Source organism: Trichomonas vaginalis, chromosome V (assembly GCF_026262505.1).
Source record: "Trichomonas vaginalis G3 chromosome V, whole genome shotgun sequence".
NCBI lineage: Eukaryota > Parabasalia > Trichomonadida > Trichomonadidae > Trichomonas > Trichomonas vaginalis.
In genome coordinates this window covers 31,800,242-31,825,657 of record NC_067207.1, presented here as the reverse complement: position 1 = coordinate 31,825,657, position 25,416 = coordinate 31,800,242, and the positions used below count along the sequence as shown (strand labels likewise).

The window sequence follows — 25,416 nt, the reverse complement described above, 5'->3', positions numbered from 1 at the left end:
ATTAGAGGAGGCGGGTTATGAGGTTGATAAATATTATTTAAGAAATTGTCAAAAATTTGCGGAGTTTTTAAATGAGTTTGATTATGATGGAAAAATGAATAAAGATGATGTTATAAATTTCTTATATCCCTCTTCTAAAAAAGAAAAACCTAAAGAACCTGATGTTTTCCCTGAATATTATGAAGAACGGATTAAAGATGATGAATATGATGAAATTGAAAGACTGGAAAAAATAAGAGATGAAATAGATGAAAAAATTAAGGAATTAAGAGAAGTTGAAAATGAAGTAGAGGGTTTAACGAATATCCCAGCTTCGGAATCAGAAGTTCAGAAATCTCATGAAGAAAGATATAAAAATTATGTCTCAGAATCAACACAAAATTTATTAGATGGTGAAATAGATGAAACACTTTCAGAAGAAGGAACTAAATTTATTCGTAAACATAAGTTACAATTTATTGATAATGAAGATTACCCCTGTATATTACTTTCACCACCTTTAGATTCCAAAAAATTCAAAAAAGCTCTTAAAAATGTGACATATGCAACTAATACGATTAAGAAAGAAGATCATGATATTTACACAAATTATTATTTAAATAAATGCACAGGTGTTGATAAAGTTTTTGATTTATTAGATAAAATATCAAAAGAAACCATTGAAACCTATAAAATTTTGTGTGATTGTGGTTTCATTATTGAAGATACCAATAATGTTTCATATGAAAGAACAGCACCGAAGGAAGATGAAGTTGAAAGGTCTATACCATTCGTTATTAAGAACATAAAAGATATGAAAACTTATAAACATTATATTTATTCATTTATTTCAGAAAAAATGGAAGCAACCCATAAAACATCTTCTCATCATTTTATAGCTATTCATACATTCCTTTTCAAAGTTGTGAAATTAAATAAGACAGGAATTAGATTTAATGTATCAGGGTACACATTCTTGAGTAAATTAAAATGTATTCGTCACGTCGCAGATGATAAAAATTTATGTATTCTTAATTCATTTTATGGGCTTTAAAAAATAAACTTTATTTTTTTAATTTTTTATTCTTACATAAATGAACAAAAACGGAACAGCTAAAATGAATGATAATCAAATTAGAGCAGAAGGTAGAAGGTTATTTAAACGCTTCTATAACATTCCTGATGGTGTTAATCCTAAAACTCGTAGAAGCTATTTAAATGAAGCAATAGATGCATATGAAGGTTTGACATTTCATCAGAAAGTGAGAGATTAGCGAGAATGTTAAATGTTAATATTGATTTCTATTATTGTGATCCTCAACCAGAAGACGTGGACATAAATAAGGTAGACTTTCCATTAGTGGAATCAATAATGATAGATCCAGAATTTGAAACAGTAAATATTTTATTAACACAGAGTCCATGTGGAAAACTTCACGCTGACAGAATAACAGACGTTGAAGCACTCACCGGCTATAAAGTTTGTCCATATTGTAAAGAAGAAGTTTATTCTATCCGTGATGATCCAGAAAGGAAAAACCAAAGAAGATTTTTAAAGCATTGTGAGAAATGTAAAGAAAATAATGGAAGATTAATTCAAGACGTTCAATTGCAAAAGACCAGCAACCATATGCACCACATATTACAAAACAGAAGATATATCAGTGGTTATTAGCTCACAATTTGGAATATTATCAACCGACAAGATATTATATTACTTTTGACTTCGAAACATTAGAGACTAAAGAAGAATTACAACTTTCTGAGTGTGCAACTTTGAATGCTTACTTAAAACCATTCATGGTGTCATCAACGGTTAAATTAAATGATAAAACATATACGAAGAATTTTTGCTTAACTTCGAGTGATTCTTTTATTTCTGATTGGATTGAGTTTTTATTTTCAACCTGTTCATTAGTTGCTAAATCAAATATGAGTCAATACGATGAATTAATGAAGCCACAAACATTAAATGAAAAACAGAAGGAAGCATTTAAAGAACTTCTAGATGAGGAATTCAATAAAGTGAATATCATAGGTTTTAATTCGGGAAAGTTTGATTTAAATTTAATTCTTCGTGATTTAAACACTGCAAAATGGAAAATAAAATCAATGCTGGGTTCATCTTCACAATTTAAGCAAATCATTGTAAAGAAAACAAACGTTCCATATGAATTGAGATTTATTGACATCAGAAATTATATAGCGGGTGGGACATTAGACCAATTCACTCAAGATTTCGGAAACAATAAATCACGTGTTAAATCCTTTTTCCCTTATCAATTCATCACATGGGAAAATTACGAAGAAGAATTATATAAAGTGGAACCATTCACGAAAGATTCATTTTATTCAGCATTAACTCAAGAAACTATATCAGATAGTGATTATCAAATATATCTCAATGATGCTAAAAATTTTAAGAATAGATTAGAATATTTTATTTATTATTGCAATAAAGATGTTGAAATTATGATTGACCCAATCGATAAAATTATTGAAGAAACATTTGTTTATAAAATTGACACGCTTCATAATCTTTCTTTATCATCGAATGCTTCAATGATTCGTTACGCTTTAGCATATAAAGACTTTAATCCTAATGAAAAATATCCTGAGGAAGAGATAGAATCAAGTTTTGAATTAACGAAAAAGTATTGGAAATATAAAATTGAATCATATAAGAAACAGGATGAAAAAGCAGAAAGGGATAGTAAAAATAATGTTTCAATGGATGATTTTCAATACTATCACGATTTAATCCTTTCATCTAAATGCAAAATGTGTGGTAAAGCGTTTACATATGCTAATAAACCAACATTGGATAGAATCGATAATGAAAAACCACATACCAAAGAAAATTGTCAGTTAATGTGTTGTTATTGCAATGTCGTAAAATCAAATAAAGATGAAGATGTTCAACGTTTAAGAATCAATTTAAGAAATTATGCATTAAAAAATAATTTACCAATGACTTTAGATTCAGTTGAAGCTTATCACATTCTCCGTAATGGAATTACTGGTGGTCTATCAAATGTTCAACATAGAGTAAATCTTAAAGGAATCACGCACATTAATAAACTTGCATATAATCCAGAAACTAAAACTGTATCAAATGAGGACACCACCAACATCATGACTCATTTCGTTGGTGTTGATTTTAATTCATTATATCCTTCATCATTTTCATCTAATCCTCATGATTTCATTCAATATACTGACCATAAAATGTATTGCCGGGAAGATTGAATGGTGTTATCATTTGTGATACAGCAACAAAGAAAGCAAAAGCATTGGGAATAATTAGAAAGAAAAATACTTTATTCGTGGCTGAAGTAAAGGGTCACATTGATGAAAAATACATTAATGATTACATAAACTTTTTACCGATAATAAGAAACTTAGATATTATCACAGATGAAAAAACAATTGGCAGTTTTATGTATAATTACATGAAATCAAACAATCTACCAGTTGACCAGAAACAGAGAAAATTAACTCAATTAGCATCAACACACAACCAATATCAACCATTTTCTTCTTATTATCTTTGGTATCTAATAGACAGATTTCATTTTATCATCGATGATATTCAATCAATTTTAACATTTACGAAAAACACTTGTTTTAATGAATTTGCGAACGAATTTATGAACGAAAGACAAAAGGCTGAATTAGAAGGAAATAAAGGAAAAAGTTTATTTTGCAAAGATTTCACTTAATGGATCATATGGTTACGATGCAATGAATACACAAAATTACGCAAAGACTAAAATAATGAATGCACAGAAGGCACGCATTGCATGTATGTCAAATAAGTTTAAAAACATAAGAGAAATAGGAGAGGATACATATCAAGTGATGCTCAAAGATAGATTTTATAGATGTGAAACATGTTTACAAGAGGCATTCTTCACTTTAGATAATGCTAAATACTGGTATTTAGTTTTCATTTATGATTTTATGTATAAATGCATGGATGTTAATCGTTTTCATTTCATTGAAGGTGATACTGATTCATCTTATTGGGCAATCGCCGGCGACCCAAATCTTCCTAACACTCAAGCATTTCAAGCAATTGTTACCGATAAACAATTTTATGATAAAAACATTTTCAAATTCGCACCTTTTGATTTCTTCTGTTTTGATGAGAAATTTAAACCTAAATTAAAGAATAAAGCTGAAGAAAAAGCACATGAGAAGAAGTTATTGGGTTTAGCAATTGAGAAACAAGGTGATAACATGGTTGCTTTATGCCCCAAGTGTTATACATCATTCAACGGTTCAATTGATGGAAGTGATTTTAAAAAGATTGCACAAAAAATGAAAGGTGTTAGTTTACGACAAAATAAACAATTAACACCTAAAAATTATTTGGATATAATAAATGATAAAGTGATATTTGATGGCCAGAATATTAATTTACAACTTAAAAACGGGTCAATGACTCGCTTAACAATTGGTAAGACTGCATTAACAGGAGCACACACTAAGGCTGTATGTTGTGAAAATGGATGTTGTATGCCATTTATTTAATACAATTTAAAATTTTATTTTTAATGAAATGCCACAGAAGAGACAAAAGGAACCGTTAATGATGGTTTTGATTCTTGATCAAAGAGGTGGGCACCCTTCAAACACTTATTTTATTTTTATATAAATGGATGTGGCAAATTTAAAAAATTTAATTGATGATTTAATATTTAATCAAAATTTTCTTACTTATTATGATTTAAAAGCATATCTCCAAATATATGATAACACTATAATGGATGATGATATGGAATATTATTATCCATATTATAAAAATGAAATTTTGAAATATCATGATAAAATAATTTCTAAAATTAAAGACAAAATTAAAAATAATGAATATGCAAAGGGAAAAACTAAATCACAACTTAAACAATTGAAAGATTTCAAAAATAAAGTATTAACAGAAGAAGATATTGATGAATTATATAATTTATATAATCCTGAGCCGCAAAAAACAAAGGTGCAAAACGCCCAGGTCCTTCAGACCATAAATGATGCACAAGCTTTAATTTATGATTCATTAGTTAAACCATATTCAGCCCGACTTTTAAATGAAGATCAACTTTTGGAATTCATCCTTCAACATAAACTCGAAGCAGGAAAGTCTATCAAACCTTTATATACAGCATATTTAAAACAAACGAATAGAATACATCCAGAATTAATGAAAGGGGGAATGAAATCCAAAACTTCATCATCCAAAATCAAAGCAGATAAAATTAAACCACTTGCAACACCAAAACCTCCAACGACAGTACCGCCTCCTCCTTCAGTTAATCCTTCATCATTCACTTTATTATATCCATTTCAAACATTAAAGAAGCAAAAAGATTTTAAAAAGGATTTCAAGATATTAAATAAACCAACTGACCCAAAAATTCAACCGTTAAAGGAAAAATTTAGTCGCCCTTCATTTGCACCATATCCATATTCATACGAAATCGATCATTTAGAATATTCAAAAGGAAACGTTACTTATTTATTTGCCATTAACATTAACACCAGATATTTATATTGCATTCCGGTGAAAGGGAAAACAGAACAGGAAACAAGAAGAGCTATACAATACTTACTAGATCATGAAAGAGTAGATAATATAAGGGGTGATAGTGATAAAGGATTTCAGGCAGCTATGGCTCATTATTTCCCACAAATTAATTTTTACTTTTCATCTTCTCCATATACGTTTCATAATAAAATAGTTGATGCGGTAATGAGAACTCTTAGAGATGCGTTAGGGGTTAACGGTCAGATATACTGGGATGGAAATCATGACTCCATCATACAGCAGTTAGTATATTATTACAATAATACATGGCATAGAACTATAAACATGAAACCAGTGGAAATGAAAAATGATATTTCAAAAGAATGGGAATATATTAGAAAGCAAATGGAAAGGTTAAATGATGTTAAACGTGAACAAATTAATTCGGGGCTCATGAATTTTAAACAAGGGGATAAAGTTTTGATTCATCTCGATTATGGAAAAACTGATAAATCAATGACAAAAAGAAGACGAAGATTTGACACAATAGCTGAATTTGTTAGATATATTAACGGTAATGTATTAGTTGAGGTTAACAATAAATTAATAGAAATTCCGATTTATTTTATTACTCCATTATATTTAAATAATATTTAATTTTTTTTAATTCGTAAGAAATGAGTGACAACGAAGCAGCCAAGAGTCCAGACAATGAATATAAAAAGAAACTAAACAAAATTAAATCAAAAATATGCTATTATAAAAAGAAGCCGCAATGTGGTGGGGTTGAAAACGATAAAGAAATAATCGAAAAATTAGAAACTTACCGTTCAATCCTTAAACTGAGTGAAGCAAAAATAAAAGAATTTAATAGAATAAATAAATTGATTGGAAGAGATGAATTTAATAAAGATGAATTTTTAAACTCTATCCAAATTTAATTTTTATTCCTCATCTTCTCGGTTTTCGTGGTTTGTTGTTTTTAATTTGTTCTTGCATCATTTTTATCATTTCCTCCCTTGTTATGATTCGTGGTAAATTTTGAGCTTGTGAGGTATTCATTTATATAAAAATTAAATTTTGTTATCAGTTATTTTATCGTTAATGTTTCCAGGTTATTCATTTATTAATTATTTTTGAATAACTGATGGGGTCACCGGGTCACCAGGTCACCAGGTAATTTAACTTCTCTGAAAAAATGAGACAACATGACATTTTGACAACAACATAGGGAAAGGTACTTATGAAGCATTATTGAAGAACCTGAAAACATTAATGAGGAAGGCACTTATTATTTATTTTTGAATAACTGATGAGGTCACCGGGTCACCAGGTCACCAGGTAATTTAACTTCTCTGAAAAAATGAGACAACATGACATTTTGACAACAACATAGGGAAAGGTACTTATGAAGCATTATTGAAGAACCTGAAAACATTAATGAGGAAGGCACTTATTATTTATTTTTGAATAACTGATGAGGTCACCGGGTCACCAGGTCACCAGGTAATTTAACTTCTCTGAAAAAATGAGACAACATGACATTTTGACAACAACATAGGGAAAGGTACTTATGAAGCATTATTGAAGAACCTGAAAACATTAATGAGGAAGGCACTTATTATTTATTTTTGAATAACTGATGAGGTCACCGGGTCACCAGGTCACCAGGTAATTTAACTTCTCTGAAAAAATGAGACAACATGACATTTTGACAACAACATAGGGAAAGGTACTTATGAAGCATTATTGAAGAACCTGAAAACATTAATGAGGAAGGCACTTATTATTTATTTTTGAATAACTGATGAGGTCACCGGGTCACCAGGTCACCAGGTAATTTAACTTCTCTGAAAAAATGAGACAACATGACATTTTGACAACAGGTAGGATTAATGTAAAAATAAATTCAAATCATACTTTATAAAGCTTCATTTACAGGTATTTCATCGTCAGTAAATGAATCCTCATTATCGTTTGGTTCAACCTGTTTATATAATCCTTTCATTTCTTCTTTCAAAACATAATACCATGTCTGTTTACCATCTATTTTTCTTTGTTTCCTATCACATTTATCCTTAATGCTCATTTGAAAGTTTTTGTCTTTCATGTCTGATGGTTTGCAGAATAGAGCATTTTTACACGTCATACCTGCACACAATTCATCATAATGTGTATTTATCCATACATCTAAAGGATTTGTTGATAATTCAATTAAATCTTGTTTGGCTTCAGTCATCGGTATGATTCGTACATTAAATGATGAAAGGTCGTAATTGATAAAATACGTCAGTAAATTATCATAAAATTCCTTAGTGCATGAATTCATCAAATTCTTGAAATAATCAAATTGACCCTTAAATTTACCATTAACTCTTAAAACTACATATCTTCTGTCTCCAACTTCAATTTTGACAGGGTAGACGTTATTAGTTACGAAAATGAAATTGGCAACGTTTTGTGCTGTTCTTCTGGGTTGATTCTTTTCATTAATTCTAATCTCATTATCCGTAATAATTGATTTCAAAGCGTTGAAGTTTGCGAGTCTATCTTCACCCACATTCTTGAGTTCATTAAGTACAAGAAACATTTTATTCTCAACTACTGAATTGAAATTACCCGTTAGCTCACTTATTTCAGTAATGTTTTTGCATGAATAACCAGCGAGAAGTTCAGAAATAATGTCAGTGAATCTGTTTTTACCTATTCCCTGAAGTCCTTTCAAAATAATTGCTGTTTCATTCTTGATTCCAGGATGTTGAATCATTGATGCAATCCAGCCGAGAAGGTATTTATACACTTCATTGTTATTATCACAAATGACTTCTTTAATGAAATTCATAAACATCTCAATTTTTGAGTAATCTGGTTTTTCGAGAATGTTGTATTTATAACCTTGAAACGTTGAGAAAACATCTGGGGAATCAGATTTAAAGCAAACACCCTTAACGGTTAATGAAGACAATTGATTTAGTAGTACATCCCATGCTGTTATGGTTTTACCTTCTTCTTTAAATAATTTAATCATTTTAAGTGACTCTTTCATGTTTGATTGAAGAACGAATGATATTTGATTCATTTTGTCGTGGATATTATAGTCCTTTTGAATGAAGTATTTATTTCCACAATCTACAAAACGGATTACACGTGATAAATCCTCAATTACTTCAGAACTGTTTTTATACTGATGATTTTCAGCCTTGCGTCTAATATCTGTTATCAAAAACGAGTCATCAAGTTTTATATCAAATGTTATTTTTGGCTTACGTAATAAAGGCAAAACATATTCATCATAATATTCCTTTTGATATAGTTTTAGAATCTTCACCAAAACAAATGGAGAAGTCATTAAATATGCATATCTATTACGTGCTTTTTCAAAATTACTTTTTGCATTTTCTGTTAAACTGCAGAAGTTATAAACGTTATCGTATGCTTCATTAATCAAATGATTAGGTAACGAATTAATTGCTTGAAACAGTGTGAATAATGTAACTTCTTTTTCTAAATTCATGTTTCCACCGTCATTATGTACTTCAAAATCACAGATACCATCGACTATGCTTTGAGCTAGTTTATCGTCAATGTTTACATTTTTGTTTTCATTCATGATAATCTTTATTTCTTCGTTCTTTTGTTCAACTCTTACCTTAATATTCAAATCATTTAATATATCATTCACTGTTCTAGTTAATGTTGAATCATAACTTCCACGAATGAATGAGTATGTATTGATTGGTTCTGTTGCATTCTTGCGAACTCTTGAATCAGCCATAACCACTAATGAACGCTTTGAATCAACCATTGAAGTCATTATATCAATATCATAATCATTGCCGGAATAAGATTTAATCATTCTGTTCGAAACTGTATAGAAGAAATTAGTGTTGCAATAAATGTGAAGACCTCCCGAAGCGGTTTTAACGATAACATCTTTATCCGAAAGTTTTGATAAAATGTCTTTTCTTACTGTTTCTTTAAGTTCATCATTGTATGATTTATTGATATCAACATCTATAATCGTTAAATTTGATATTTTATTTACTAATAAAGCCGTACCAGTTTTCCTTCCTCTTCCTCCATCATGTTTGGGGTAGTTATGTAAATCAATCGTATTTTCACCAATTCTTTCGTTGAGGGTTTTAGTTTCTGCCACAACTAATTCCTCAACTAATGAATCAATAACTTTTTCATCAGAAACGATAAAGTTGCTGCTGTCGTTTGTTGCTGTCATTTATATAGGAATAAAAAAATAAAAATAATTTTAAAACTAACTTTATTTTTGGACTGCATCATATTTCCGGCACTGTTGTCAAAATGTCATGTTGTCTCATTTTTTCAGAGAAGTTAAATTACCTGGTGACCTGGTGACCCGGTGACCCGGTGACCCCATCAGTTATTCAAAAATAATTAAATGAAGAACCTGAAAACATTAATGAGGAAGGTACTTATGAAGCAACTTTTGAACTTAAAATATAGTGCAACTATTTCCGGTTTCTTCTGGTTTGTGTCAGAATATTTTTTATAATATAATCTTATGTTTTCAGGGTAGGTAAAATCTTGACTATAATATTTATTTTTGTCATCTGTATAATAATATACTATTCTCGTTTTTTCTATTGCATTATATCTTTTATATCTATAATAATCTAAATATAATGTTAACTTTTGTTCATCTACATGTGGTGTTCTGACATCATCTCCATAGTCATAATAATATGGTGCTGGAGCTGGGTCAGGCAATGTCATATCTGTCATTTCATAAACTCTTAAATATTTCTTTTGTTCGTCTCCATATAAGTTTAAGTAACAGTTGTTGTCTAATGGAACTTTAACTTGTGTGCCATCATTCTTTTTATAACTTACATACATTTCATTGTTATTTTTCGGAATGAGTTTACACCGTGTACCATTTTTTAAGGACTGTACAAACTGCCATCTAAAATATTTATTTTCTTCATTGACAGAAAAGTCACCAACAATAGTTTCAATATTTTTCGTTGTTCCTATCAAACTTTGGTATATTTCGTTAACATATTCCTTATCCGCTTTCTTCTCTAACTCATCATTAACATAAGTTTTATCCGCTTTAAGGTCTAAACATCCTGAAACCCATCCTGTATCAGCTTTAGTTTTAAAAATCTTCGATGTCCATTCATGATACCATTCAACCCTTTCTTTAATTTCATTATCTTTTTCATCAACATAAACTAAATTTGCCTTCTTATTTAACTCACTAGCCACACATTCCTTATCCGCTTTCTTCTCTAACTCATCATTAACATAAGTTTTATCCGCTTTAAGGTCTAAACATCCTGAAACCCATCCTGTATCAGCTTTAGTTTTAAAAATCTTCGATGTCCATTCATGATACCATTCAACCCTTTCTTTAATTTCATTATCTTTTTCATCAACATAAACTAAATTTGCCTTCTTATTTAACTCACTAGCCACATATTCCTTATCCGCTTTCTTCATTATGTCATTTAGGAAACCTTTTATGAATTCCTCATTTAAATTAAATCTTCCAATCTTCAAAACTTTAGGAAATGCATTTAATGCGTAATATCTTTGTTCTTCTGGTGGAATTGATGTTATATCATCCGTTATACCTTTAATTTTTGAATTCATAAATAAAATTTCTTTTATATTTGATATCACTGCACCACCTTTGCAAACAAATTCGAAATGCTCATTTTTCAATACTATCTCCAAATCTCCATATTTCAACCTTTGCGTTTGTTCTGCCGTCTTTGAATTATATGCATATATGGCGTATGTAATGGTTTGAAGGACCTGGGTGCTTTGTGTCTTAAGTTGTTGTGGTTGCTGTTGTTTATTCATTTATTACGATTTAAAAATAAATATTTAATCCATTATCTCATCAGCTATTTTTTCTATTTGAAATTGCCATAATATTTCATTCATAAATTCTAAATCACAATCAAATAGGTCAGTTATTCTAAATTTAATATTTGATAAATCTTTTGAATGAAGAATAAATGAATTCCCGGATAATTGAAACGGATATGATAAAGAAAATGTGTTTAAGTTGATGGATAAAATGTTTTGTATTGATGGGTAAGAGTTAGGGTCTAATGTTTGATGTGAAAATCTCATTGGGGTATTAACTTTATCACATTTGATTAAAATGAAATTGGAACCAGTGTCAGAATACAAAACATCCCCAACATCTTTTTCAAAATTTAATATCCCCAACAATGAACGAAGGTGAGGAGTACAAAATTTAATTTTCAGCGGGAATTTAATAAGGTTATTTATTTCATCAAGTTCAAAAAGTTTTTCAGGTTTTGATTTAAAATTTTCTTCATACCATACGATAAATGATTCATTTAAATAACTTAAAATCATGTTAATATCCCATTTCGCTATCACATTATTTATATACATATCATACGTTTTTTCATGGTCATCTTTAATAAATGATATATAATCTGAAGGGTCTAAAAGAATGGGATTAAATTTACCACTCACAGAAACGAGAGTAACATTATAAATTCCACTAACTGTTAAATTTAATTCACAACTATTATTCGAAATAATATTGATAATTGACATTTTTATTACGATTAAAAATATGGTAAAGCGTTATTTTCCAGTGATAAATAAAACTAGAATAAGATTACCTCAAGAATTCATAAATTCAACGAATAAGAAATTCATTCATGTTATAAATTTTAGTGTTTTCAGAAAATATGAGTCAATGTCATATTCATCATCAGGTTATATTTCACTTCATTCAAATTTAGTTCAATCAAACCCATATAATGACCATTTCATAAGATTTTTCAGATGGTATTAAAAATGTAATGATGATAGATTAAAATATGAATAGATTGACAATATCGAATTTTTGGAATTTTGGTTTAAATATCCTGATGGAAAAAAGATTGAAGTTAAAGATAAAGCTGATACTATAACAAAAACAATTACAATGACTGATCCAGATAGTGGGAAACAAAAAGAAATAAAACAAACGATAGAAACTGGTGAAAGGTCAATTATTATTGATTATGATTCAAAGGATTATTATTCGATAATGTTAATGCTTGAATATTAAATAGCCTTAACAAAGAATTTTTCAAGTGATATTTTATATTCATCAACTATTTTATTATAAATATTGTTATATGTTAAATGAAGTTCAGTTGTTGTTCCATTCTTTGATATCTTAATTGTGCTAATATCCTTTATAGGATTTATTTTTGCAACTGTTCCGCAGCATGAAACCTCATCATCTATGAAAAATTGAATCTTAACGTCTGAATCTTGAACATCACAAAGAATGGCGATAATGTGAATTAATGATTCATAAGGTAAAATAATTAAACCGGATTGGTCAATTAAATTTATTATTGAATCATAATTATTAATTATTATATCACGGTAAATTTTCATTAATTCAGAATTAATGTCTATTTTATATGGGTTCTCGATGTTTGATGAAAGAGGTGGGGGGTATGTTGGATAAGTGGGAATTTCAACAGGTTCTTTACCAGGTTCAGATAAAATGATTGGGTCTCCATTCTCATGGTTTTCTTCATTCTCCTCATTCTTCGGTAAGTCACGAGTTAATAAATTTGGTTGAGTTGCTGACCTTGTTAATTCAGGGCTAACATTAACTTTAACATTTTGAATAATTCGTGATTTATCATCATTTACGTTATAACCAACCGTAATCTCTGCTTTTGCGTTAGTGTTCTTTTGACTAGTGAAACGTCTTCTCATTTATAATCGAATAAAAAAAATATATTTAAACTTTTATTTTGCTGGAACTTTTGAATCTATTATTCCCTGTATTTGTTCATGAAGTTGATTTTTAGCTGTTTCATCGAAATTAATAGACCGAATATATTCATTAATTGCATTCTTATAATCATCTGATTTCTCAAATTTTCTTTTATCTGATTCCTTAACTAAATCATAAGTTAAACCTCGTTGCTGATATAATGGTTTCTTAATTAAATCTTTGAATGCTTGAGATAAAGCACCTGATGCAATTCTTGCTACTATAATTGGTTGGAATTGCTGTTTAAGTTCATCTTTAACATTTGCGAAAACTGGATCGAATAAAGCAACTTTAAAGAATTTCTTAGCTGAAATTTCAGGTCTAATATTTGCATATTGACCATCAAACTGGTTAGAATATCGTGGTAATCCATCCGGTCCCTCTTCAATAGCATTTAATTCGTCATTGAAATAAGAATATGGATTATGACGGTATGAATTAATTGGACCATTTTCACCTTCTCCAATGTACTGTTTAACAGCTTTTCCATTTTCATCAAATTGCATAGGATAATGTTCATTATATGCTTTACGTTTAGGATAATCAGATATAGTTAATTTATAACCATTTATGACTTTAATATTACCTTGACCATCAGTAACGAAAACTTCATTTATACCATCAGGTTTTCCATTTGGACCCGTAATGTCTGCTTCGTGTGCTTCCCAATTTGGACCATGACGTTTGGCATATGCTTGAGCTTCTGGTAATGTTAAAACATTTCTCATTTGTTTAACATCTTTTTGAAGACCAGCAACAATATGAACTAATTCTTTCATTCCATCGGGAACTTTCATGGTTCTATTATATGCACCCCTTTTGTTTGTCCCTTGTTTTAATGGAACCTGTAAAAGATTTGCTATTTCTGTCATGTTTAATTATAAATAAAAAATAAAAATTAATTATAAAAAGTTAATCAAATTTAACACCTCCTTTATTTAAATCAACTATTATTTTTCCATGTTCACCTAATTGCTGATATTGTGTGTAAAGTTCATTAATGCTCATTGGTAAATTCACTTGATAAAGCATAACGTTCAACTGTTGACGACTAAACCCACTGAAAATGAAAAGTGTTGATAGATTTGATTTAATGTTTGTGCTTAATGCTTTGAAATATTGAACAGCCATAAAGAATGAACACTGAATGTGTCGACATTGAGTTAATAACTGATTAAAATATGATTTCTCATTTGTTATTAGTTTTGATTTCACTGCATCATCTAGAAAAATGAGTGAATGCAAAAATTCTTTATCAAAATTTGAAATGGAAAGTGTTTCAAATAATTCATCCCGTTGTTTATCAATAATTTTATCCTCTAATCCTTGCTTCTTGATTGTATTATATAATTCTTTATACATTAAAAAGTTTTTTAAATAATCTTCTGCTTCTTCTTGTGATAAATAAATAATTGGAATTTTGATTAAATGCTTTAAAGATTCAAATGTATCATCTGAAGGTGAACCTGAACGGTTGATATAAATTAACACATGTGAATGGGGGGAAGTGTTAGCAATAATGATAATTTGTTTTAATATCGTTAATGTTTTACCTTTATTTTGTTTACCAATTGCTGCAGTGATTGAATTTAAGTAACATTCAGAATATGGAATTTTCATTAATTTTTCCTTAGATAGAGCATTTCTATTATCACTCAATGCTTCATTAATCATATCATCTACGTATGTATTATATACTCCTGCTAATTCTTCATAAGGGGTGGATGAATTTAAATCCATTTAATCAAAATAAATTTATAATTTTAAACATTTCTATTCATCAATATTTCATCATATGAACTTCTATACTGCGGTGGTGTACCTGTTGGATGATATTTCAAACCTTCATCCGGTGTCCATGTCCAATATGTAGTCCTAGTAAACCAAACCTGAGGAGGATTTGTCACCTTTGAACAGTAAGTGTCATTTTCACCCTGAATGATTGGATAAGCTTTCACTTGTACTGTAACTTGTGAGTTGAAAGTTTCTAATCCATCAAAGAATATACCCGCTCCATCACGTTGAACTGGAATAGTGCATATGAAGTTTGGTCTTTCCATGTTCTAGCTAATGGCGTGCCATCATCTGCATTCAATGGTCTAGTTAATGAGTCCTCGTATTCTTCCGTGCATTCATTCACTCCATCTAAATCAGAAGCTTGAAGCATACGTGTAAAGAATATGTCACCCACTGTGGTCATCGCTTGATCGGGGAAGTTTCTGGAATCTATAGTGACCTGAAGACCTCGAAGCATTGGATTTTCTAAAACTGTTCTTTGCATTGCATTCTTCGGAAATGTTAACACAACATCTGTAACATTATGAAGAGCGTATGAGAAATCTGAGCTAATACCTTCAGGAGTGATGCATCCTCCATTTAGTGAACGAACGTCAATATGTTGAGCTGGAATCATGAATGGATCTTCCTTACTGAATAAACGTGGTATTGCTTTAACTGATTCTTCAATTAAACCATATCCTGGTGTAATACATTTATCCTCTAAAACTTCCATCTTTGTGCATGAAATAATAACGTCATCAACTGTTGCGTCAGCAGATGTAGCAGCTAAGCTTGTAATTAATTTGGTAGGAAGTCCGATTTGTTGGAATTTGCGATCATATTTATAAACATGATTCATAATCTTTTCATAATTTTCATCAGTTATCTTTTCAAAAACGTAATTTTGTAAATCAGCAACTCTTAACGGGTCAACCTGATAAAATACTAAAGTATCCCTGAAAACATAATATTTAAGAATGATATCACCAAATGATTTAGGATAATCATCGAACGCCTGAAATGCTAACAAATCATTTACCGGAATAATCATATCAAAAGTGATATCAACTTCTTCATTTGCTTTCTTGAAAACTTCTGAAGGGTCAATATATTTACCACATACTGAGTTATCATATTTTTGAACATTATTATATAACGAATGAACAAACTTTTTAACTTTCCTTTCTGATTTTGGTTTATATGTTGCAAATGCGAAAGATTCACGGGCGCAATCCATCTGAAGATAACCGGCATCACCTCTTTCGGTTTCTACTTCTAATTGTTTAAAGCTTTGATTTGATGATTTGTAACCAACGAATAAACGCATGCATTTAAAAGCGGCATCACATGTGAAAGCTTTATTTGAAACTAGAGTTGCTTTAACTTTGTGTTTAATATATGTGTCACCTAATTGGTTCACATCATGAGCTGGATTTGTAATTCTTAAATGAGTTTGTTTATCATCAAAATATGGAGCATCAGAGTCATAGCATGAACTTTCAAGTTCTCTATAATATCTTCTTCCGTCATTCTTTGCGAATATTTCATTTATCTTTTCGAATGAATGAAACACATTTCCATTAATTGGTTTAGTGTTTGGCACTAAATAGTTAGTCGTCATTTATTAATAAATAAAAAAATCAAAATTAAAAGATGTAAATGAATTTTTAATTTTAATGAAATAATCAACTATGGCTGCAGGTATATTTAAGAAACTGTGGGATAGAGTAAAAAGAGGAGCGAGTAAAGTTTGGGAAACATTGAAGAAGGGAGCAAATTGGATATTTAAGAATAAAGAAGCAATTAGTGACGTAGCTGAATCAATAACACCAAAAGCTGCACCAATAAGAGAAATTTTAAATAAAGGAGAAAAAGTTTATCAAAGACTACAACCGATACTAAGATAAAAATAATATTTATTTTTTCCACTATCTACCTCCTATTTTATTAAGTATTCCTTCAGCAATTCCACCAATTGCGTTACCTGCTTGTGCTCCCATTGCCGGATTACCTGCTTTAGTACCTAATACTCCACCTATGATAGTTCCTGCCGTTTTCGCTACTGGTGCCAAAAAGTTTGCAACAGGTTTAATAACCTTTTTATAAACCCAACCTGCGGCTTTCTTAATTCCATCCCATAATTTTTTAAAGAATCCTGCCGCCATTTCTGATTTAATATTAATTAAAAAATATATTTCATCACTTATATTCTAATTTTTATTTAATGATAAATGAAACCGATTTTAAAAATAAATGAAACAGAGGAGGATGAAATAAATGAAAGTGAAAATGTTCAACAAAAAATAAACGTTGTTAAACCAATTACTGAAATAAAAATTTTTTCATCTGTTGAAGAATTTAATGACTATTATGCTAATAATAAAAAATTATTTGAAGAATTGACAACGTGTAAATTGAATAAAATGTTTAAAGTTGATGGATTCAAAATTTCAAAAATAAAAGGAGTGGTTAGTTTGAAATCTATTCCTCAATCAAGAATCACCTCATTAATGAAAATAGATGATTTAACAAAAAGAATAGAAGAGATTGAAGAAAGAATGAATCAAATAATTGATTTCATAAATTCAAATAATCATTAGTTTCTAATTTCTTTTTACCCGTTTATGAGGTCTTTGTTTATGACTTCATTGATTCCATTCAGGATTTAAACAATGTTTAATTAATCACGGAATATCTAACATCATCTATATATAGCTTCTTTTATAAAAGATAAAATAAATTATTTTAAAGTTTATTTTTTAAAAAAATTTTATTTTTTATTTCATTATGTATGGGCTGAGTGTAAATGTCTTACAATTTTGAAAATTTTTTAAATCTTGATTTATTCAAAAACGTAAGAATAAAAACCGTAAGAATCATACATTTTTTACTTCATATGTTAAAAAAATGATACAAAATCGCTCGATATTGTATGAATTCTTACGTTTACAAAAAAAGTCACAAAACCCGTCCACATATACTACTAAGGATCTACAACTAGTTTAAGGGTGCACCCGTATGTACGTTTATTTGAGAGGAGGAGGATTACCCTCTCAATTTTGAGGGATTCGTTAGTTTATTTTCTCGATGAATATGCAATAAAATTTGATTTTTACCTTATCAATATACTTCATATAATATACACATGTTCATGTAAAAACTTTTTTCCAAAATCCTCAGGAATTAAGGGATTTTTGAATTTTAAGAATTTTTTTCGAATTTTTTCGAAAAAAAAAATATTTTCAGAACAGCCTTAACGGCTAAGATTTAGGAACAATGTTAAGTATCAAAAAGAAAGGAGGTCTGATATAGACAACATATATCGTTGAAGGTTGAAAAAATCTCTAATATTTGAGCCCAAAATTTCAAATTTTAATTTTTTGAAAAAAGAGGCCACCCGTATGTACGTTTATTTGAGAGGAGGAGGATTATATTTTTGAAAGGGTGAAACATTATGAATATGTTAATTATATAATAATATGTATTATTATAAAAAAGAAAAAATAAAGCACGTTAAAATTTTTCTTTCTTGATTTTTTACAAAATCTACTTAGAATTATGCAAAATATGACTAAATAATTATAAATTTCAAGTTAAATTTTAATTTTGATAAATAATTTAAATTTCAAAATATCAAGTTCAGTTCGACTATGTATGTAGTAATTCCTCAATAAAGTGCCAAAACCCTATTAAAATATATGAACATTTTCAACATTTTAATGTTTTTATTTAAAAATTTGATGGAATATGAGCTTCAAACAATTATTATGTAAATAAAAATAATTAAATATATGTATTTATTCGTATTACAACCGTAGTAAGTCGATTCTTCCTTTCTTCTACTGAGATTTGAATTTGATTTCGAATTGTAAAGAGATTCAAAGGGAAAATACTAGCGGATAAAAACTAACTCCATGAAAGCGTCATAATGGAGTCAAGTTGTATTTTTTGATATTTTTTGCTTTTCGAGCCTAAATAGGTAGCCAAGATAATGCCTAAAAATAAGGTTCTAAATTCTGAAGTTTACATGATCCTCTCGTGTGCACCCTTAAGTCCCTTTTGCAAAATGTTACTCATATAATTTGAATCTGAGGCACGCTAATTTTTGAGAGCATCATTTGTAATGAATTGTAGACAATTTGGTAACCATGAATTCATGAGTTCTCTCACGTAATTAGCAACTGTTGCTTACGAATACAGAACACATTTTTTCTACAACAATTTCAGGTGAATGTTGTTTCTCTATCATTATTGGCCAACGAACTAAGAGCAAGCCCGTTACGATTAGAATTATCATTTTCAAATGTATGTCAAATATATATTTTGAAAATTTTTGTTAATAAGTTTAAAATTTGAAATTCTCTGGATATCATCACTATTATTCCGAAGACTTTTATATTTTCATATCTTTAAATTACACATTTTTTTTTCTTACTCTCTTGAGAGAGACGCATAAAATTTCAATGATCCAATTCAGATGCCTTTAAATATGCAAAAAACTTTAATGAATCATTGATGTAACGTTAATTCTATCATCATGGTTTTGATTCAAAAGAAAAACAATAAAAAGACTTGAATTTTGTGTTCGGTTTGGAAGACTTTAATGAAAAAATCTTATATTCAACACAATACAGTTGATTTTTTCCATTCCTTATAAGTATTATTTTACATCGATAATGAATGGGATGTTTTTCTGATCCTTATAATATTATTTATATTATATGACCTATAAAACAATTCTATTGATCTTGAATCAAGAATTACAGGGGCATAACAGGAAATTTGTTTGTGATATGATGAAAAATGAATACAATAACTAAATATTTCGAAATTTATATGAGAGATTAGTGATTTCTTCTTATTGACAATGGTTCTTGAATCTTTTCCAAGGCTTGTACCCAATAAATTGGGTGTCACTTTTTGTGACAGATAATTACTATAAAATCTTTCTTATACAAATATTAGATAATATCTTTTATAAAAAATTTTTGCCTCAAAATTTGAAAGAATTAAAAATTTTGTATGACTGGATCTGAAATTATAATCTATTATTAACACCATTGTAGTTTCGAATATCTAAAAATTAATGAAAAGGCCGTTGAAAAGAATTTTATATATTTCACATAATGTTTGCTTTCCTACTTCTCAAATCTTGTATATCAAAAGATGTCATCATAGCAGAGAAAGGGATGAAAGGTTTTAAGTGCATGTATCCAGCCAAATCTGATAAAAATCCAGATGTTTGGCGATATTACCACGGATGTGATGAGTTATCTAAAGGCATGCTAAAGATCACAGGCTCTAAGATGGACATCATCACAGACGCTAGTAACGAGACTCAAAACCTCATTTTAGTAGGTCCAACAAAACTATCACCCAAAAATCAATACACACCAACCGAGAAAGGCATTGACTTTTTCGAAATCCGATTTCATAATGGTAACCTTGCTATCACAGGAAATTGGTATGGTTTTCTGTACGGATGCTTTGAATTACTTGAAAAGTTTGGTGGTGTTCGATTTTACACCAGTTGGATGTATGTATATCCACCAGCAGATACATTTAAAGTTCCCGAAGACGTTAATATAATTTCGAAATCTCCATTTATTTTTCGCGAATTTTGGTCTACAGATTTCACATACACGAACTGGCTTGAGAAATCACGCGGAAATGTATACATGTCAGAATATTACGGTTGTGAGTCATTTGGTCCTTTAATGGTATCAGATAAATATCCATTAGACAAATATCCATCACGATTTGCTCTACTTAGTAACGGTCAAAGATCCGGTTGGGTTCCATGTTTATCCGATGATTTAACGTTTCAAATTTTTATGGAAAAAATTTTAGCAGATTTACGTAAAAGAGAAGTTTATTTAATTGATGTCAGCCAATCCGACACAAACGATCATTGTTTATGTGAACGATGCATGGCGAAGTTCCATCAATACGGTGATCGTTATTCTGGCGTCAATTTATGGTTCATTAATAAAATTGCTACAGCATTAGAAAGCGAATTTCCAAATGTTTTGATCAGAACATTTGCATGGGCATTTACACTTGATGCTCCAAAGAATATCAAAGCTCATAAGAATGTTATCATCAGAATTACACCAATTATGAATGATTACGGACATCCATTTGATGGAAACTTTACAGAAGTCAACAGACATCTTATTAAAGAAATCGAAGCATGGAAGAGTATTGCAAATCGTTTCTACGTATGGGAATATTCAACAAACTTCCCTCATATTATGAGTTTCCATCCTAACTATCATACAATTGCACCAAATATGAAAATGTATGCAAGATACAGATTCAAAGGTGTTGGTTCACAAGATGCAAACCATGTATTTGTTAATCCACAAGGTCAATATATTCCACGTTTCCACAGTGATATGCAAGAATACAAAGCATATTTAACAATGAAATTGTTGTGGGATCCAGAACAAGATGAAGAATATCTTGTTAATGATTTCATAAATGGATTTTATGGTCCTAGTGCTGCACCTTATGTTAGACAGATTCTTGATGACACAAAGAATCTTATGTTTAATGATTACAAGAATTATGAATTGCAAACACATCATGATGCACGTATTTGGTTCATTCCACAAGAATACATTGATCATCTCAAGAATCTTTGGGATTTAGCAATTAAAGCAAGTGAACTTGATAGAAAGAAAGATCCTAGATATATTTATAACACGAAGATGAGTCAATTATCAACTCTTTACACACAATTCATGATCTACAAAGATCAAACAGTTAAACCATATATCAAAGATGGAAAAGTTTACATTGGTGGCAATGAAAAACTTACATATGCTGCTAAAACAATGATGGAAAGATGTCCAGGACCATTTGTTATCAATGAGACATCTAAAGGTGCATGTGCATTCACATTCAGTCCAGGTAATGATGCATCAACACGCACACTCATTAAACAGTATTCAGAAGGTGTTTATGTCGATGTAATAAAGAGTGGCGACATCACAGCAGTTTCAGCAGGAAAATCAGTTATTGATGGCAAAATTATTTCATTGAAGAAAGGAAATACAGAGTTCTTACATAGCGATGAAGGAATTTACTTCTGTTATGTAACAACATCTGCTGGTATTTATCAACAATATTCACTTGACCATCAGCTCAAAGGAAAGACAGAATTAACAGTTACATATACTGCAGGATCAACAGCGAAGAATTACATTTCAACGAAGAAATACACGGCAACAAGTGAAGGAATCAATTTTGATGTTCAATACACTCGTACTGGTGATTTCAAAGAGATGCGTCCAATTATGATGGTTACGTTAGATCTCAATGATGGTACATTTGTTGGTTATAAGATTGGAAACAAAGAATGGAAGTCACATCAATTGATGAACAACATGGAATTCGATCATTGTGGTGGAACATTAGATGGAATTGGAGAAGTCACAGTTATTGATCCTGTAAGTCGTAAAGGTGTTGAAATCAAAGTTCCAAACTATTTTGAGTCTGTTGTTATCCACATGAACCGAACATCACAAAAGGTCCGTCTTTCATTTGTTGGCAACTATATTTCAGAAACTAAATATTTTGTTGTTGATCACCACTTCGAGATTCATCCATTTGAAAAATACATCAATGCTCCATCATTCACTAAATCATTTGACAGCACAACACATGATCCAAAGATCAGATATGGATATGCTAAAGGTGATAAATTTATAATCCCAGACTTTATGTATAATTACGGAAATAGTAAAGATCAACTGAGAAGTGTTTCAGATCCATTGTCATTTACAGGAGTGAGCATGGAAGTTGGTCATTCAGGATGGCCATTAATGTACTTGAATCCACAAAACAAATATCCATATTATTTCTTTAAACATGGATCATACAGTGCAAATATGACAGTTAGATGTGTTGGACCGACAAAACAGAATCCAGCATATGCTGTTTATGGATACAGTCATCATTACGATTCTAATTATGATTTCTGGTTCATAAATCCAAATGATTTCGGAGATGGTTACAAAGTTCTAAAAATGCCAAAGACACTTGTGAATCACAGAGTTGAATATGGTGTTATTAACAAACCAAACTGCTGTGAACATATGTATCTCAGCGACTTTTCTTTCATTGTTGAAGAACCTCCAACTCCAGATCCAGTGAAATCTTGGCCAGAACAAAGCCTCAACAAAGTGAAACTCACAAATCATTCTGATTCAAGTATGAACGGAAATCATTCAAAGAAATGGATTCCAGCAGTAATTTCGGTTGTTGCAATCATTGTTATTGCTGCAATTGTAGTCGGTGTCATTTTCATTGTTAAGAAAAAGAAGTCTAACGGTTCAAATGCAGGAGAAGAGAGAAACGAAATTCACTTGAGTGTTGCATAATACTTATTTAATATATACATGAAATTTAAGTAAATATTTACTTTTAATTTGCGCGAATCATCTTATTTTAAATATGTGATGATGATGATGATGGATATATGATTGAGAGAGTGCACAAATATTAAGGATGTATTTATTGCATAGTGTTTATTTATGATAAATATTCATAAAACACCTCTTCAAAAAATGAAATTCTTACGCTTACGATTATTTTTGATTCAAATGCTGTTCGGCATTAAAAGCAAAAATAATCATAAGCATGAGAATCACACTTTTGTTGCATTTTTAACAGGCTTCACGCCTGCTATAAAGCGTACCAAAAGTGTAAATTTAAGTTTATTTAGTGAAATATTCAGAAAATCCTTCTTCAAAAAATGAACTACCCAGATTTTCCTTACTTTTACCACTCCCCATGTAATTTCTGGGGAAAACGATAATTCATTTTTTTTATGGATGAATAGATCGTTTTCCTCGAAAGGACCTCATATCTCTGGCTAAAAAGAGTGTCAGATCCTAAATAGGTTATTGATCTAGTGTACAAATCCAATAAAAAGCCTATTTTTTGGCTTTTTTGGTGCTCATTTTTTCGAAGATCTACATGAATATGGGGAAACCATCGGATTTTTTTGGTTAACCCACATCTTCATGTAGTCTGGACTATCTTTCCTCGAAGGACCTCTTTACGGGTGTAAAAACTCATAAAGTTCTCAAAAGATTCATTCTCGATCTCCATGCTGAAAGAATTTACAATAAAAAAGAGATCTACGCATCAAACTACAGCCATAAATGAACTGAACCCCTAAAGCTCAGCTCTTAGTTTATCAAAAACGTCGAAATCCTTCTCATTGCAATCAAATTTTCTCAATAACTCATAAGAAAAATCGAATTTTGATTAAGCCGATGTTATAGGTATCACAAATACTACAAACTTGAGCAATATCGAAATTGCCAGCAAAAGTTTGAAATTGCATTGCTCATATTTGTTTTGTAAACTAAAAATCTGCTTATATTATTCATTAATTTTTTATATATTATTCATATACTTTAATAAAAACAATACTATTTCACCTTAAAAATGAATTTCATAAGTCAATATTATTTTTTTGAAAATGTATCAATTTTCGATTAAAACAACATGAGAATAAAATTTACGCAAAATTATTTTAAAAAATGGTTTTAAAAATTTACAATTGATTAAGAATAAGATTGTAAGAAGTTTTGAAGTTTAATTTTAAGAAAAAAAATTCGGATATTATTCATGGATCTAAGTAATCTGATATTTGAGTATCGGCACTATGCATAAAACATATATTTATAGTTTTTTTTGAGTTTTATGATTTTAAATATATTCAAATTTGGCAATCCAATAGATTTTTAAAAAATAGGTAAATAAAAATAGATTACATATGCAGAGATTTAGAACATGAAACAAATCTTATAGTGACCCAAAAAAAAATTCATGATCCAAAAAAGAAAAAAATTGGCTAAATGGGAATAAAACCTTGGCATAATGAATCATTATGTCAGATGTTTTCACTACACTACACCGGCAGTTCGAAAAATACCCTTGGTGGTTCTATTTAATAGCTACTCCCAACGATAGGCGGTGTCCCCAGCTTTAGAGAGGTGGTAAAAGTAAGGAAAATCTGGGTAGAAAGACATTTAAAAATAGTAATCTGAATCTTAATGTGTTTGATCTTTGTTCGTTGGTTAATGATGAATGAGAAACAACATTCACATGAAATTGTTGTAGAAAAAATGTGTTCGAATTCGTCTGTTTTTGATAATTCTGTGTTTAATTTAGATGTAGATCCTTTGATATCTACAATACTGTGGATTAAATAATAGACTTTATTATTTGTATAAAATGTGTTTGTTGCTGTGTTGTTCTTAATGATACTATCGATTATAGATATATCATGAAAATATATATAAAA

The 25,416-nt window shown here is 29.8% G+C and overlaps 8 protein-coding genes and 1 pseudogene across 9 annotated transcripts, besides 2 other annotated features; 4 read left to right on the top strand and 5 right to left on the bottom strand.

The window, feature by feature from the left end:
* Nucleotides 1–14,927: part of a mobile genetic element that runs on past the window's edge.
* Nucleotides 1,912–4,515, top strand: TVAGG3_0439770 (annotated as a pseudogene). Its single transcript has one exon. A coding segment is annotated over exon 1 (2,604 nt).
* Nucleotides 4,640–6,160, top strand: TVAGG3_0439760 (integrase core domain containing protein family; the record flags this gene model as incomplete). Its single annotated transcript, XM_051234158.1, has 1 exon — nucleotides 4,640–6,160. One exon carries the CDS (start codon nucleotides 4,640–4,642, stop codon nucleotides 6,158–6,160), a length of 1,521 nt encoding a protein of 506 aa, XP_051103888.1.
* On the bottom strand, nucleotides 7,425–9,737 carry TVAGG3_0439750 (virulence-associated protein E family; the record flags this gene model as incomplete). Its single annotated transcript, XM_051234157.1, has 1 exon — nucleotides 7,425–9,737. One exon carries the CDS (start codon nucleotides 9,735–9,737, stop codon nucleotides 7,425–7,427), a length of 2,313 nt encoding a protein of 770 aa, XP_051103887.1.
* On the bottom strand, nucleotides 9,914–11,347 carry TVAGG3_0439740 (phage tail repeat-like family; the record flags this gene model as incomplete). The annotated part of the gene is made up of 1 exon (XM_051234156.1): nucleotides 9,914–11,347. The coding sequence occupies one exon, from the start codon at nucleotides 11,345–11,347 to the stop codon at nucleotides 9,914–9,916; it is 1,434 nt and encodes a 477-aa protein (XP_051103886.1).
* Nucleotides 12,737–13,252, bottom strand: TVAGG3_0439730 (uncharacterized protein; the record flags this gene model as incomplete). Its single annotated transcript, XM_051234155.1, has 1 exon — nucleotides 12,737–13,252. A coding segment is annotated over one exon (516 nt), but the record flags the coding sequence as incomplete, so codon positions are not given.
* On the bottom strand, nucleotides 13,286–14,185 carry TVAGG3_0439720 (uncharacterized protein; the record flags this gene model as incomplete). Its single annotated transcript, XM_051234154.1, has 1 exon — nucleotides 13,286–14,185. One exon carries the CDS (start codon nucleotides 14,183–14,185, stop codon nucleotides 13,286–13,288), a length of 900 nt encoding a protein of 299 aa, XP_051103884.1.
* A 1,856-nt stretch (nucleotides 14,928–16,783) lies between the features above and the next one.
* Nucleotides 16,784–16,999, top strand: TVAGG3_0439700 (uncharacterized protein; the record flags this gene model as incomplete). The annotated part of the gene is made up of 1 exon (XM_001320202.1): nucleotides 16,784–16,999. One exon carries the CDS (start codon nucleotides 16,784–16,786, stop codon nucleotides 16,997–16,999), a length of 216 nt encoding a protein of 71 aa, XP_001320237.1.
* Nucleotides 17,000–17,020: 21 nt separating this feature from the next.
* On the bottom strand, nucleotides 17,021–17,257 carry TVAGG3_0439690 (N-acetylmuramoyl-l-alanine amidase family; the record flags this gene model as incomplete). The annotated part of the gene is made up of 1 exon (XM_001320203.1): nucleotides 17,021–17,257. The coding sequence occupies one exon, from the start codon at nucleotides 17,255–17,257 to the stop codon at nucleotides 17,021–17,023; it is 237 nt and encodes a 78-aa protein (XP_001320238.1).
* Nucleotides 17,258–18,098: 841 nt separating this feature from the next.
* Nucleotides 18,099–19,140: a mobile genetic element.
* A 1,078-nt stretch (nucleotides 19,141–20,218) lies between these two features.
* Nucleotides 20,219–23,479, top strand: TVAGG3_0439670 (coagulation factor 5/8 C-terminal domain-containing protein family; the record flags this gene model as incomplete). The annotated part of the gene is made up of 1 exon (XM_001320204.1): nucleotides 20,219–23,479. One exon carries the CDS (start codon nucleotides 20,219–20,221, stop codon nucleotides 23,477–23,479), a length of 3,261 nt encoding a protein of 1,086 aa, XP_001320239.1.
* Between the last annotated feature and the right edge of the window lie 1,937 nt (nucleotides 23,480–25,416).